At 39.5% G+C, this 14,760-nt stretch overlaps 1 protein-coding gene across 2 annotated transcripts in view; it reads left to right on the plus strand.

Annotated features, from left to right (window-relative positions):
- The window catches only part of BRCA2 (breast cancer 2, early onset), an 86,163-nt gene that overhangs the window by 36,836 nt on the left and 34,567 nt on the right, over positions 1–14,760 (plus strand). For both annotated transcript variants that reach the window (XM_005880014.2, XM_014528128.1), the window contains 6 exons: positions 1,281–1,350; positions 7,737–8,170; positions 8,656–8,837; positions 10,152–10,339; positions 12,536–12,706; positions 13,767–14,121. In XM_005880014.2, the coding sequence (XP_005880076.1) occupies positions 1,281–1,350; positions 7,737–8,170; positions 8,656–8,837; positions 10,152–10,339; positions 12,536–12,706; positions 13,767–14,121 (1,400 nt within the window). The remainder of the gene's footprint in view (positions 1–1,280; positions 1,351–7,736; positions 8,171–8,655; positions 8,838–10,151; positions 10,340–12,535; positions 12,707–13,766; positions 14,122–14,760) is intronic.

A 14,760-nucleotide genomic window follows, 5' to 3' on the forward strand; every position in this document is an offset into this window, starting at 1 on the left:
AGTTCGTGGCTCTGCCTCTGGGTGGCAGTGTGTCTGGATTGACCTTCGAGGCTATAAGTCCTCTCTGACCAGGAGTTCTCTATTGTACCTGAAACTGGCTTGGGAAAGTCCTCCGACCAGAGCTGGTTCCCCAGTCGTCACTCCCAGCTCTGTTTCCCAGGCTCCCCCAAAACAACCTTCCCCTACAGGCTCTGCGATTGACCCCAACTGGGTAATTCCATGCACTGGGTTCAACAATCAAACGCACAGATTTAAGAGGAAGTGTAAAAACAAGAGCCTGGGAAGCTGTGCGAACTTGCAGGGCTCTACCTTCCAGATCTGCGTGGAGTCTCTGCGTGTGCTCTGGTCCCTGGCACCAAGTAGCCGGCAGACTGGCAAAATCTGAGGCTGCCCCTTTGCATCCAGTCCAACTATGGGCTTATTTATAGCGTTCCCTTCTGCCAGCAGCCCTGGGGGAGCCCTTTCACACTCGTGGGTCACGCTGGCCCCAACGGCAGCAGACTTTGTGGGGCGCAGATTCCCCCCCCCACCCCCACCCCCCGTGCACGTTCCACTTTCCCACCTGAATTACAAACCGCACCTTTGGGGGAAGTCTAACCTTTCCGTGGGGAGAAGCAGGGCTCGTCTGAGTTCACGTAGTCGCGCTGCTTGAGAGCCGTTGCTTCTGGGTTAGTAGCCGATCTCTGGATGCCGGTAACAGCCACTCAAGATGGCGCAGTCTCCGCGGCTGATCCGGCGCTCCAGGAGAGGTTTCAGCCTCAATCTCTAACCGTCCCCTTTTTCTAGGAGTCCTCTGTCTTTCCTGGCTGCAGACTGTCTCTCAGCTGAATCTCCTCTGCTTATTCGGGCTGTATGTTACCCGTTTCAGCTGCTCGCCCTTATCTGCTCTGGGACAAGGCACTGACACGTCCGCCTAAACCTCCGCCATTTTTCTGCCGACTAAATCTTAAATTAGATATTTTCATTGACTAACACCTTTGAGTTACAATTAACATTGGCTGACTCAATTTATACTGATTTATTTTATATGTTTGTACTGTGAGTTATTTAGAAAACAGTCATCAGTGTGAATCAAACATTTCTTTTGGTAGTTATTTACTGAGCATGCATTATACGCATTGAAAATGTTAAAGTCTATAATTATATCAAAATTTATGTGTAAATATTTAAAAGTGTGTTTTAAATAAACATAGTAAATAAAATATCCTATGAGACTTTCATTAATAACTAATGTAAAATGCATTTTCATTGAAACATAATGTAAAATAATATTTTTCTAGGCACAATAAAAGATAGAAGATTGTTTATGCATCATATTTCTTTAGAGCCAATTACCTGTGGACCCTTATGGTAAGACATGTTTAAATTTTTTTAAGTTCTACTAATACAGTGTAGGGAGAGTATGGGTATTTTTTTTTCATAAATATTTCTAAAATTAATGGCACTAACATGCATATAGGAGTTAATCCTTCCCTCTTGAAGCCTGCATCAGGGTTAAATCATTGTGTACTTGGGTCATACTTTATAGTGCTATCCATATACGAGCTCATTTTTTAGTCATAACTTTATAAAGTAGTCAAACAGATTTTATTTCCATTTTATGGATGAGGTACTAAGGTTGAATGGAGTTAAGGAAATTACTCAACATTAATTATAAAAAAGATGGAATATATGGAAAATATTTTATCTCTCAAAACCCTTCTAAAATTACTAAGATTTAAAATATATATATATATCTTTATTGATTTCAGAGAAAAAGGGAGAGGGAGAGAGAGAAACATCAATGATGAGAGAGAATCATTGATTGGCTGCCTCCTGCATGCCCCCTACTGGAGATTGAGACGCAACCCTGGCACGTGCCCTGACCAGGAATGGAAGCCTGACATCCTGGTTCATAGGCCAATGCTCAACCACTGAACCACAGCAGCTGGGCTAAGATATGTTTTTAATGTATAAATCCACAAGGATAATAATAAGAAGAAACAATAAAATTTTGGAAGCCAAAAAGCATAAAAGACTTAGAAAGCATAGAATGCCAGAAACTGACATTAGAGTCAGCAGAGAAACTAGCTACTTACTCAATTCAATTTCCCCTAAAGAACATGAGAGGCCCTGACCAGTTTGGCTCAGTGGATAGAGCATCGGCCTGTGGACTGAAAGGTCCCAGGTTCGATTCCAGTCAAGGGCATGTACCTTGGTTGCAGGCATATCCCCAGTAGGAGGCAGCTGATCGGTGTTTCTCTCTCATCGATGTTTCTAACTCTCTATTCCTCTTCCTTCCTCTCTGTAAAAAATCAATGAAATATATTTAAAAATATGTTATATAAAAAAAAAAGGAACATGAGAGGAACTTAGGTTGGCAGCAATGTGTACTTTTGAAGGTGAAGCAGAAAATAGGAAAATTCATTGGAAATCTGTTTTAAGAAGCATCTATATCGCCCTAACCGGCTTGGCTCAGTGGATAGAGCATCAGCCTGCGGACTCAAGGGTCCCAGGTTCGATTCCAGTCAAGGGCATGTACCTTGGTTGCGGGCACATCCCCAGTGGGGAGTGTTCAGGAGGCAGCTGATAGATGTTTCTCTCTCATTGATGTTTCTAACTCTCTATCCCTCTCCCTTCCTCTCTGTAAAAAATCAATAAAATATATTTTAAAAGAAAAAAAAAAGAAGCATCTATATCCCTTCCTCCATTGCAGATAGGCAGTTATCCCTCTTCCATAAGGTTATTCTCAGGAAAAGAGGAATTGAAGGGATTCTGAATTGGGGATGAGGTGGAGGAGGGTACTGAACACAGAGATTAAGTAAAACCCTATATATTGAGTGGTGAGAAAATTCATTATAAAAAAGATGGAATATATGGAAAATATTTTATCTCTCTTCTTAAAACCCTTCAAAAATTACTAAGATTTTTTTAAAATATATTTTTATTGATTTTAGAGAGGAAGGGAGATGAGAAGACAGAGAGAGAAACATCAATGATAAGAGAGAGAGCCTCCTTCCCATACTTGGGTTCCATTGCTGGCAGCCAGGCCTCCAGTTAGATATTTTTTTAATGATAAATCCACAAGGATAATAATAAGAAGAAACAATTTTTTTCTGGGAAATATGACCAGTTCAGTAGAAAAACCCAAAATACTGACAGTTGTGGGTACTCATGTGAAACAGCATAGCCAGATCACCAGACAGTGAAGTCAACAATGGGCAATCCCATAGCACACACCTTCCTGTTGACTTTTCAGTGCCTCACTCTGAAATAAGAATAGCTACTCAAGGAACACCTGTCATTGGAAGAAAGCCTCTATGAAAGATAGTGTCCAAAGTACAAAAATAAACAAAGCAAAAGAAAATAAAAGAAAGAGGTCTCTGCTTCCTGTCGCTGCGTCGACAAGGTGGGGGAGCCGAGCTAGCTCGAATAAAGACTCTTATGCTCGGAGAGACCAAGATGGCGGCATAGGCAAACACCAGAGACTGCTGCCGAATAAAGACTATGCTCGGAGAGACCAAGATGGCGGCATAGGCAAACACCAGAGACTGCTGCCGCAAACAACCACTTCAAAAATACAACTACTAAAAGGAATGGACATCACCCAGAACCACAGGAAGGCTGGCTGAGGAGAGACTCTTCAACTAGAAGGAAAAATAACAGCACACCGAGGCTCAGAGGAGGCGCAGTGTGGAAAATACTCAGGTGCGGAGGTGCGCGCGCAAAGCGGGCTGGTGGCTGAGAGCGCGGTTGTCGTTTTCGGTCAGGGGGGAGTCTCAGACTCTGAGCTCCAGATACGGGCGAATCGCTGGGGACTCGGACCCAAACGGGAGAAGCGGGAGTGTCTGGCATCAGTTGGAAGGCAGCTTTCCCTCCGAGGTTTGCAGCGGTTCCGGGGGTTCTGAGAAGCAGAGCCTCTGGGAACAGGACTGAGGGCACCATAACGGCTCCCTCCGCCCGCCCTGTTGAGCCCGCCCCGCCCAAGCCCTGCGCAGAGCCATTTGCCGGATCGCCTCAGGCAAAGGCTAGATTAGCACCTCCCCAGAGGACAGAAGTTTTCCGCGGCAGACACAGCTGATTCACACAGCCAGTCGGCCTGGTGGTCAAATCCCTCTAGTATTAACTACAACAATCAAGGCTCAACTAGAACAAGACTGCGCACAAAGACCACTAGGGGGTGCACCAAGAAAGCATAAAAAATGCGGAGACAAAAAAACATGACAGAAATGGAGGATATAGAGCTAAAAATCGCAATTTTGAGGGCTTGCAAAAATGTGCTAGAAGCTGTCAATAAACTTGAGGAGAGAGTCACGAAAACTAATGAGACCCTCGATGCTATGATAAAGAACCAACTAGAAATTAAGCATACACGGACTGAAATAAAGAATATTATACAGACACCCAATAGCAGACCAGAGGAGCGCAAGAATCAAGTCAAAGATTTGAAATGCGAAGAAGCAAAAAACACCCAACCGGAAAAGCAAAATGAAAAAAGAATCCGAAAATACGAAGATAGTGTAAGGAGCCTCTGGGACAGCTTCAAGCGTACCAACATCAGAATAATAGGGGTGCCAGAAGATGAGAGACAGCAAGATATTGAAAACCTATTTGAAGAAATAATGGCAGAAAACTTCCCCCACCTGGTGAAAGAAATGGACTTACAGGTCCAAGAAGCGCAGAGAACCCCAAACAAAAGGAATCCAAAGAGGACCACACCAAGACACATCATAATTAAAATGCCAAGAGCAAAAGACAAAGAGAGAATCTTAAAAGCAGCAAGAGAAAGAGACTCAATTACCTACAAGGGAATACCCATACGACTGTCAGCTGATTTCTCAACAGAAACTTGGCAGGCCAGAAGGGAATGGCAAGAAATATTCAAAGTGATGAATACCAAGAACCTACAACCAAGATTACTTTATCCAGCAAAGCTATCATTCAGAATTGAAGGTCAGATAAAGAGCTTCACAGATAAGGAAAAGCTAAAGGAGTTCATCACCACTAAACCAGTATTATACGAAATGCTGAAAGGTATCCTTTAAGAGGAGGAAGAAGAAAAAGGTAAAGATACAAATTGTGAACAACAAACATGCATCTATCAACAAGTGAATCTAAGAATCAAGTGAATAAATAATCTGATGTACAGAATGAACTGGTGATTATAATGAATCAGGGACATAGAGCTAAAAAAAAAAAAAGAAAAAAAAAGAAAGAGAAAGGAAGGAACTTAGAGAATATAGATTGTGCAAGGAGAAGAAAACTTTAAAAATACTAGTATTATTAGGAAAGAGAACATATAACATCCTTAAAATGTGTACAAAAGAGCTCTTAGAAATTAAAAATATGATAGCACAAATAAGTTAACTCAGTAGAAGTAATAGAAGATCAAAGTTATGAACACTCCCAGAATGTAGAACAAAAAGAGAAAGAGATGAAAAGGGGAATGAGCCGAAACCGGTTTGGCTCAGTGGATAGAGCGTCGGCCTGTGGACTGAAGGGTCCCAGGTTCGATTCCGGTCAAGGGCATGTACCTGGGTTGCGGGCACATCCCCAATGGGAGATGTGCAGGAGGCAAAAAAAAAAAAAAAAACATTAAAAAAAAAGAAAAGGGGAATGAAAAGATAATCAGAAAAGTCTGAAAATTTGGAGTTTGAAAAAGAAGGAATAGGAAAAATTATGAGAGTAATTTCAAAGAAAAAGTTTATCAGTACTGAAGAACGAGTTTCCTTGATTTAAAACAGTGGTTCTCAACCTTCCTAATGCCGCGACCCTTTAATACAGTTCCTCATGTTGTGGTGACCCCCAACCATAAAATTATTTTTGTTGCTACTTCATAGCGGTAATTTTGCTACCGTTATGAATCGTAATGTAAATATCTGATATGCAGGATGTATTTTCATTGTTACAAATTGAACATAATTAAAGCATAGTGATTAATCACAAAAACAGTATGTAATTATATATGTGTTTTCCGATGGTCTTAGGCGACCCCTGTGAAAGGGTCGTTCGACCCCCAAAGGGGTCGCGACCCACAGGTTGAGAACCGCTTATTAAAAGGGTCCTCAGTACAATGAAGATAACATTCAGCAGACTAACAATGATAAGCAATGTTGTCTTTCCTTCTATTTGTTGTATCTGGGGGGAGTGGGAGATAAATAAAGAGTCCTCAGAGTGAGCACATGAATAAAAAGGAACCACAATGATGGGGCATTGTTGTGAAATTTTAGAACACTAGGGGCAAAGAGGAACCTTAAATTTTCCAGAGGGCAAAAAAAATTAGGTTTCAAACAAAGCTTCAAGAGTCATATGGTATAAGTCCTCTCATCATTAATAATGGAAGCTAGAAGATTATGGATTATATGATGTATAATATAGAGCAATGCCTTTAAAATTCCAAGAGGAAATGATTTCCACTCCAGAATTTTATCACTGACCAAAGTATCAAATAAGTGTGAGCATAGACTTTTTTTCAGATGCTAATTACCAGAAGTTTTATCTCCATAGCATTACTACCATGTGACATATTGTCTCTTTCCCTCCACTAGAATGTAAACTCTATAATTTTGTTTTGTTCGTCACTCTGTCCTCCAGCCAGACAGTGCCTGGCACATAGTAGGACCTCATTACATATTTGTGGATAGATGAATGGATAGCTAAATTAGTTCCAGGGGTTTAGGGTTTGGTAAAAGGAAGTATGGGGTTTTCAACAAGATATCAAATATTAGGAAGAATGTATATGCTAGGGAAGATGATAAATTTAGTCCTATGCAGTTCAAAGTGTGGGAATAACATCTAGGGGAAAGTTGGGCATAAGTGACAGGTTAATATTTTTTTTTGTTAGGTAGATGGTAATTTAAGCAATAGATATAATCACCTTGCCCAGGAAGGGTCTAGGAAAGAAATCCAACTTTGGAGACAGGAAAGAAGAGTCGGAAAGAAGAAAAAAACAGCAAAAAAAGAGAGAAACAAATAAAGGGACAATGGGGTAGATATTAATGATAAGAATTTTAAGAGGGGAAAAGTCAACTGTCACAGCTGCCAAAAGTCTAGTAGAATGAGTGTACACATGAAGCAATATTTTTTTGGCATTTGGGGGGTTATGAATAACTTTATTGAGAACAGTTTTTATAGAGTAGTGGAAGAAATGAGAATTCAATGAATAGAAATCGAGGATTACCTATTTAGAAAGGTTGGCCGCAAGGGGTAAGTAACAGTATGAACTTGAAGGGGAGACAAGGCTGAGGAAAAAATGTCTTGGCGAGACTGGTCAGGGTTTTCTGGCTAAATGAAAGGAACCCTAAAAAAAAAGATATCAACAGGTGATAGAAAAAGAAATGAAGTAGGTGAAATAATAACTAAAAAAATGGGACTCCTGAAAGACAGAGTTATTAGTTGGGGTTAGGAGTACAGGTGAAGGTGTTAGCCACAAGAAGACGGATAGCTCTTTCTCTGGTTAAAGAGGTGAGTAAGGAGATAACCTGGAGGAGAGAGTCACAAGAATCTGTGTTTGACAGACTGTTCCTATTATGGGAAGTACCTGGTAAAGTCAAAGACTGGCCTCCTTGTATGAGAAGTTGTAATGGACTTGACAGTGGTATTGTTTTGGGTGGTAACCATGATGAAATGTAAAACAGCAGAATAGTATCACCATGTAGCAATAAGGGTCTCCCCCCAAAATGCATATTCCATAATTTTTATGTGTGTGTGTGTGTTTACTGGTAACTAATCAAGCAAATGTTTTCTTCCCATTGTAGCACAACTAAGGAAAGGCAAAAAATACAGACTCCAAATTTTACTGAACCTGGTCAAGAATTTCTGTCCAAATCTCATTTTTATGAACAGCCAACTTTGGAAAAATCTTCAAGCAGTTTATCAATTTCAGGACAGCCATTTTATAAAGTTCCTGCCACACAAAATAAAAAAAGGAGATACTCAATTACTACAGGCAAACCAGTGAAAGTTTTTGTCCCACCTTTTAAAACTAAATCACATTTTCACAGAGATAATCAGTGTCTTGGCAGCAATACTGATTTGGAAGAAAACAAACAAAAAAAAGAAAACATAGGTGAACATGGCTCTGGTCGTAGTAAAAATAATATTAATAACAGTGAAATTCATCAGCCCAACAAAGATAACTCCAATCAAGTAGCAACTATAATCTCCACAAAGTGTGAAGAAGAACCTTTAGGTATTTTGTAAAAATTTGTGTTGACATAATTTTGCCTTTCAGTTAGATATTTCTTAGATTAAATAATGCTTTGAGGATTTCCCCCCTTTGTAATGATAATTTCAAGACTTTCTTTAATGCCTTAGATTTTTCCAAGTCCAGAGATTAGGTTTAAATTACTCTAATATTGTCTTTCAAAAGTAACTACTTGTGGACTTTCTTGTTTTAAAAAAAGTAATTAGACACACACCTAGGATTGCTATTACTGGAATATATTTTTTCCCAGGCTACTTATTTTCTTCTAAATCTGAAAGAAAGAAAGGGAAGGGAAGGGGAGGGGAGGGGAGGGGAGGGGAGAAAGATTTCTATTCTTTAGAAGTTGAAACTTTTTTTCATGCCTGAAGATTTATAATTAGAGCTAATTGATAATGTATAATTTTATAAAGAAAGGGTTGTGCTTTTTAAATTTTATACTCAAATATTTTTTGCTAATTATTTCTTAATAGATTGCATTGCAAATCTTCAGAATGCCAGAGATGTACAGGATATGCGTATTAAAAAGAAACATGGCCAACAAATTTTTCCACAGCCAGGAAGTCTGTATCTTGCAAAAACATCCACTGTGCCTAGAATCTCTCTGAAAGTAGCAGTAGAAGGCCAAGTTCCCTCTGCATGTTCCCATAAACAGGTATGCTTTTGTTGACAATGCTAATAGCTTTTATAGCAACTTGTAATTTTATTTTATTAACTGGTATCTCCAAATTGTCCTTTTTAAAGGAAGAACCAATTGAAATCATCATGTTCCTATCCACCTACAGGGGCAACCTTCTCCTCCTCTATTGCCTTAATCCTACAAAGTGATCTAGACTTCAGAATTAGTATTCCTCTTCCCCTTTCAAAACGTATTTTATTACTATAAGTGCTCTTGGCTAGGTGTTAGAGGAAAGTAGTCTCATTGAATTTAAATTGTGAATAACTCATAGTCCTGAACTCACTAAGAGTTATTCACAGTTTTAAAAGAGGATTCTTATTAAGCTACTAGAGGCCCAATGCACAAAATTTATGCAAGAGGCCTTTCTTCCCCCCGCTGCCGGCACTGGCTTCCCTCCAGCCGCCAACAGGCACCCAGGACCCGGGCTTCCCTTGCAGCCCTGGCTTTGTCTGGAAGGTCGTTCAGAAGGATGTCCGGTCTAATTAGCATATTATGCTTGTATTATTATAGATTACTGTCTAGTTAGCATTTTAGGCACTGGAAAAGTGAAAATGATATTGGTAATATTAATAGGTAACATTTATTGAGCATTTTCTATGTGTTAGGCACTCTTTTAAGCTCTGTGCCTGCTGGTTATATCTCATTTAACCTTCACAAGCACCTAAAAGAAAGGCACCGTTATTTTGTTCATCATTTTACGAATGAAAGAACTGGAGCACAGAGAAGGTTAAGTAACTGCCCCCAAAGTCACTTAACTAAGCAAGTAGAAGAGCCACAATTCCAAAGCAAGGAGTCTGACTCCAGAGTGAAGTCTGAATGAAGGAAACGATACTCTGGGATCAGGCCTCTGTGGTGAAAGTGAGCACCTTGAAATAGGCCAGGCCTGTGTAGAAATCTGACCTCCTGAGGTCAGACTCCCTGAAATACACTTTTTACTGTTCTCTTCCTTCTAAATTTTTGAACTTAAGAGATTTTGTAAAACATTGTTACTTTTTTTACCCCCACAATGACTCCAATGGCAGATATAGCAAGAGGCATATACACAGGGGAATGAAAAAGGTGCAACAGACTCGAATTGGGGGGGAGGTAGGGGTCATTTCTAGTACATCAGCATTTTAACTTCTAGTAAATAAGTTAAACCTTTTTTATAGTGAATGTTTTCATATTTAAATGAAAATTTTGAGTAAATTCAGTTTCAGTTTGTTACAATTGTTTCTATTCTGTGAAACATGCTTTTTTGTTTGATTTTGTTTGTCATTATCAAATTTTTCTATTATTTCTTTTGTGCAGCTGTATATGTATGGCGTCTCTAAACATTGCCTAACAATTAACAGTAAAAATGCAGAGTCTTTTCAGTTTCACACTCAGGATTATTTTGGTAAGGAAGCCTCATGGGCTGGAAAAGGCACACAGCTGGCTGACGGTGGATGGCTTATACCCTCCAATGATGGGAAGGCTGGAAAAGAAGAATTTTATAGGTATTCTGTGCAAAAAGAGGTGTTAACTTTTATATATTCTGTAATCATTTTTCCTCACAAGCTCTTCTTTTTTCTCTTTCCTTATCTCTCTTGAACTTAAAAAGTTGGCTAGGAATAAAATTTTTATACATCAAATCATTTTATCTTATTTACTTATTTTTTTAATCCTCACCTGAGGACATTTTTCCATTGATTTTTAGAGAGAGTGGAAGAGAGAGGGAAAGACAGAGGGAAATATCAAATGTGAGAGAAGCACATTGATTGGTTGCCTCCTGCACATACCCTGACCAGGGCCTAGGCTGGGGAAGAGTGTGCAACCGAAGTACATGCCCTTGACCGGAATCGAACCCAGGACCCTTTGGTCTGCAGGCTGATACTCTATCCACTGAGCCAAACCAGCTAGATTTACTCAGATCATTTTAAATGCATTGTGGTTCAATTGACATTTTGGTGAAATCTTTTAAAAAGTGAATTATGGTTTGTCTTAGCATTTAATGAATTGGTTTTCTTAAATTGTGACATTTTCCTTATATACATTTACAAAATAAAGACTGATAACAAAAGTTAAATTTGAATTGGCCTTATCATAGACCCCCACACATGTACACTTGTGTCATATTCTCTTTCACTGTGTATTTCAATAAATATGAAATAGAATTACTAAAAATTAAACATAAGTACTTAAATATCAGTAATGCCAAAAATTAATAAACATTATTGCCCTAACACAATTTAGAAACTATATAACTTATTATGATTCTAATGTTTATATAAACATAATTTAAAGTTTTTGCTATCAGAGATGTATTACCTTAAGCCAATGGAAAGATATGAAAAACCTTTCTATAGTGTCCTTATTATTTTAAAAAAATTTTAATCCTCAGTCGAGGACATGTTTATTGATTTTAGAGAGAGGTGACGGGGGGGGGGGGGGAAAGAGAGAGAGAACCATCGATGTGAGAGAGAACATTAATTGGTTGCCTTTTGTACGTGTCCAGACCAAGGATTGAACCCGCAACCAAGGTATGTGCCCTGACTAGGAATCAAACTCACAGCCTTTGGTACACAGGATGACGCTCCAACCAGTTGAGCCACACTGGCCAGGGCCCCTTGTTCTTTAATATCTCTATAAATCTTTCCAAAATTTATGCTTTTGGGAAAGTGATAAAACATTTTTCTTAAATTTTTGTTATGTATTTTGTTAGGTAATTGGAATATATTTTGTTATGTGTTTTATTTTAATTTATTAAATTGATTGCTGTGACATTGGTCAACATAAACGCATAGGCTTCAGGTGTGGGTTTCTATGTTACAAGATCTGTATATTGCATCATGTGGCCACCACCCCAGAGTCAAATCTTCTCCTGTCGCCATATGTGAGGATCCCCTTTTCCCCGCATTCACTTCCGTCTTGCAATCACCACACTGCTGTTTGTGTTTACAAGTTTCAGCTTTATGTCTAACATATGAGTGAAATCATATAGTTCTTAGCAGAGAGAGAAGCACCAGGACTAGAGAAGGAAGTTCTTAATGTGATTTCTAAAAACAGTCTCTTTAATAAGAAAAATAATCTCAAATATAATTATTTTAAGTTAAGGATTTCATTTTCCAGTTGAAATAATTGTATTGACTAATACGTTTAGTGACTTTTTATTAGTATACTAGAGGCCGGATGCACAAAATTCATTCAAGAGTAGGCCTTCCTGCCCTAGTTGGTTTGGCTTGGTGGATAGAGCATCGGCCTGCAGACTGAAAGGTCCCAGGTTCGATTCCGGTCAAGGGCATGTACCTTGGTTGCGGGCACATCCCCAGTAGGGGGTGTGCAGGAGGCAGCTGATCGATGCTTCTCTCTCTCATTGATGTTTCTAACTCTCTATCTCTCTCCCTTCCTCTCTGTAAAAAATCAATAAAATATTTTTTTAAAAAAAATAGTAGGCCTTCCTTCCCCCAGTTGACCAGAAGGTTATCCGGTCTAATTAGCATGTTACTCTTTTATTATTATAGGTATTGATACATATCAAATCATTTTCTAAAATTATATTGCTATTGATTATATATTAACTCATAAAAATTTATTAAATGATCTTATAAAGTATAGACTTTTGCCAAGAATAGTCATGGTTATTGAATTTAATATTATCTTATGTGGAGTTTTGTTTTTTTTTTTGCTATTTTATTCTACCTTTCTTTGTTCAGGGCTCTGTGTGACACCCCAGGTGTGGATCCAAAGCTTATATCTAGAGGTTGGGTCTATAATCACTATAGATGGATTATATGGAAACTGGCAGCTATGGAATTTGCATTTCCTAAGGAATTTGCTAATAGATGCCTAAGCCCAGAAAGGGTGCTTCTTCAACTAAAATACAGGCAAGTTTAAAGCATTACATTATGTAATCATATCTTGGATACAGTTCAGACTTCTGTGCAGTCTGTGATTTCATGTCGTATTGCAGGGGTGGGGAACCATTTTTCTGCCAAGGGCCATTTGGATATAACATCATTTGCAGGCCATACAAAATTATCAACTTAAAAATTAGCCTGCTATAGTTTGGTCAGACATTGAATTAACTCACCCCTAATGCCTTGGCAGGGCCAGACCAAATGATTTCAAGGGCCTTATATGGCCTGTGGGCTGGACATTCCCCACTCATGTGGTAGTGGAACACAAGCCAGCTGGCAGTGACAGTTGCCATCCCATACTGCTGGTCAGTTGTATGGAGTAATTAGTTCTCTTGTCATCCCCCAGGCCCCACTTAAGAGAAATCACACATTTATACACCTCTTGCTTCCCTCTTCCTCCACCCTCTCCATAACTTCTCAGAATATGAATTATCAATTTGATCCACTTTTCGGGGATTGCTAATTAATAAAGCATCTTTGCATTGGGGGGTTTTAATATTTAATTCATATTTTAATGGCATAAAACTTAATATATTGCTAGCTACCAAATTTTAAATTCTCTTCTGTCTCAGTATTTTTTCAATAAAGGTATTAAATTTTTATTTTCAACTAGAGGCCTGGTGCACGGACCGGTGGGGTCTCTCAGCCTGACCTGTGCCCTCTTGCAATCCAGGAGCCCTCAGGGGATATAGTAGTGCACTAAGCTGCAGGTGGCTCCCGCTCATCCCAGCCCCACTGCGCCTGCCGCCGCCACTCAGTAGCACTGCTGCAGCTGCGCTCAGCAGTCGTGAGCCCAGCGTCTAGAGCCCATCGGTCAGCTGAACGGTGCTCCCCCTGTGGGAGCGCACTGACCACCTGGGGGCAGCTCCTGCGTTGAGCGTCTGCCCCCTGGTGGTCAGTGCACATCATAGCGACCAGTCAACTGGTCGTTCAGTTGCTTAGGCTTTTATATATATAGATTATTCGTTGACTGTTTTTACATCAAAATTGTACTCACAATTCCTAAAATAATGCATTTTCTTTTTAGATATGATATGGAAATTGATAGAAGTCGAAGATCTGCTATAAAAAAGATAATGGAAAGGGATGACACAGCTGCAAAAACACTTGTTCTCTGTGTTTCTGAAATACTTTCACCAACCACAAGTCTAACTGAAACTTCTAACAGTAAAACTAGTGGTGTGGATACCAGCAAAACAGCTATTGTGGAACTGACAGATGGATGGTATGCTGTGAAGGCCAAGCTGGACCCTCCCCTCTCAGCTCTCGTACAGAAAGGTAGACTGGCTGTCGGTCAGAAGATCATCACTCATGGAGCAGAACTGGTGGGCTCTCCTGATGCCTGTGCACCTCTTGAAGCCCCAGAATCTCTTATGCTAAAGGTAAGTTACATTAATGCACTTTCTTAATAAAAATCACTCATGGCCCTGCCATGGTTACTGAATTTGGGGAGTGAGAGGTACCTCTTTTTACTGCATTCTAAAGGTAAAGAAATTTATCTCGGGTATTCTGCTCCCTAAAGGTTTTACAGGGTTGTGAAAAATCCACCTGTCTGTTTTTTCTGAGGGAGCTTTCATCTCCGACCTCATACTTGATGATGGGGAACAGTGATTAGCTTCATTTCAACCATCAGCAGATTTTCCCTTTCTGAGAGATTCTTTGCCTTTGTATTCAGTATATAGCACCTATCCTCCTGTTTTTGTGGTTCTTTCTCTTTATTTTTTTTTTTTTGTGTGTGTGTTTTTCAAGTCTTTTATTTTAAACTTCATATTCGCCATTTGTTTTACTCTCTGTTTTTTTTTTAATTAAATCTTTATTGTTCAGATTATTACAGTTGTTCCTCTTTTTTCCCCCCATAGCTCCCCTCCACCCGGTTCCCACCCCACCCTCTGCCCTTACCCCCGCCACCCACTGTTCTATCCATAGGTGTACAATTTTTGTCCAGTCTCTTCCCACACCCCCCATACCCCTTTCCCCCCCGAGAATAGTCAGTCCACTCCCTTTCTATGCCCCTGATTCTA

The sequence above is a fragment of the Myotis brandtii genome, unplaced genomic scaffold (genome assembly GCF_000412655.1).
Source record: "Myotis brandtii unplaced genomic scaffold, ASM41265v1 scaffold62, whole genome shotgun sequence".
Taxonomy (NCBI): domain Eukaryota; kingdom Metazoa; phylum Chordata; class Mammalia; order Chiroptera; family Vespertilionidae; genus Myotis; species Myotis brandtii.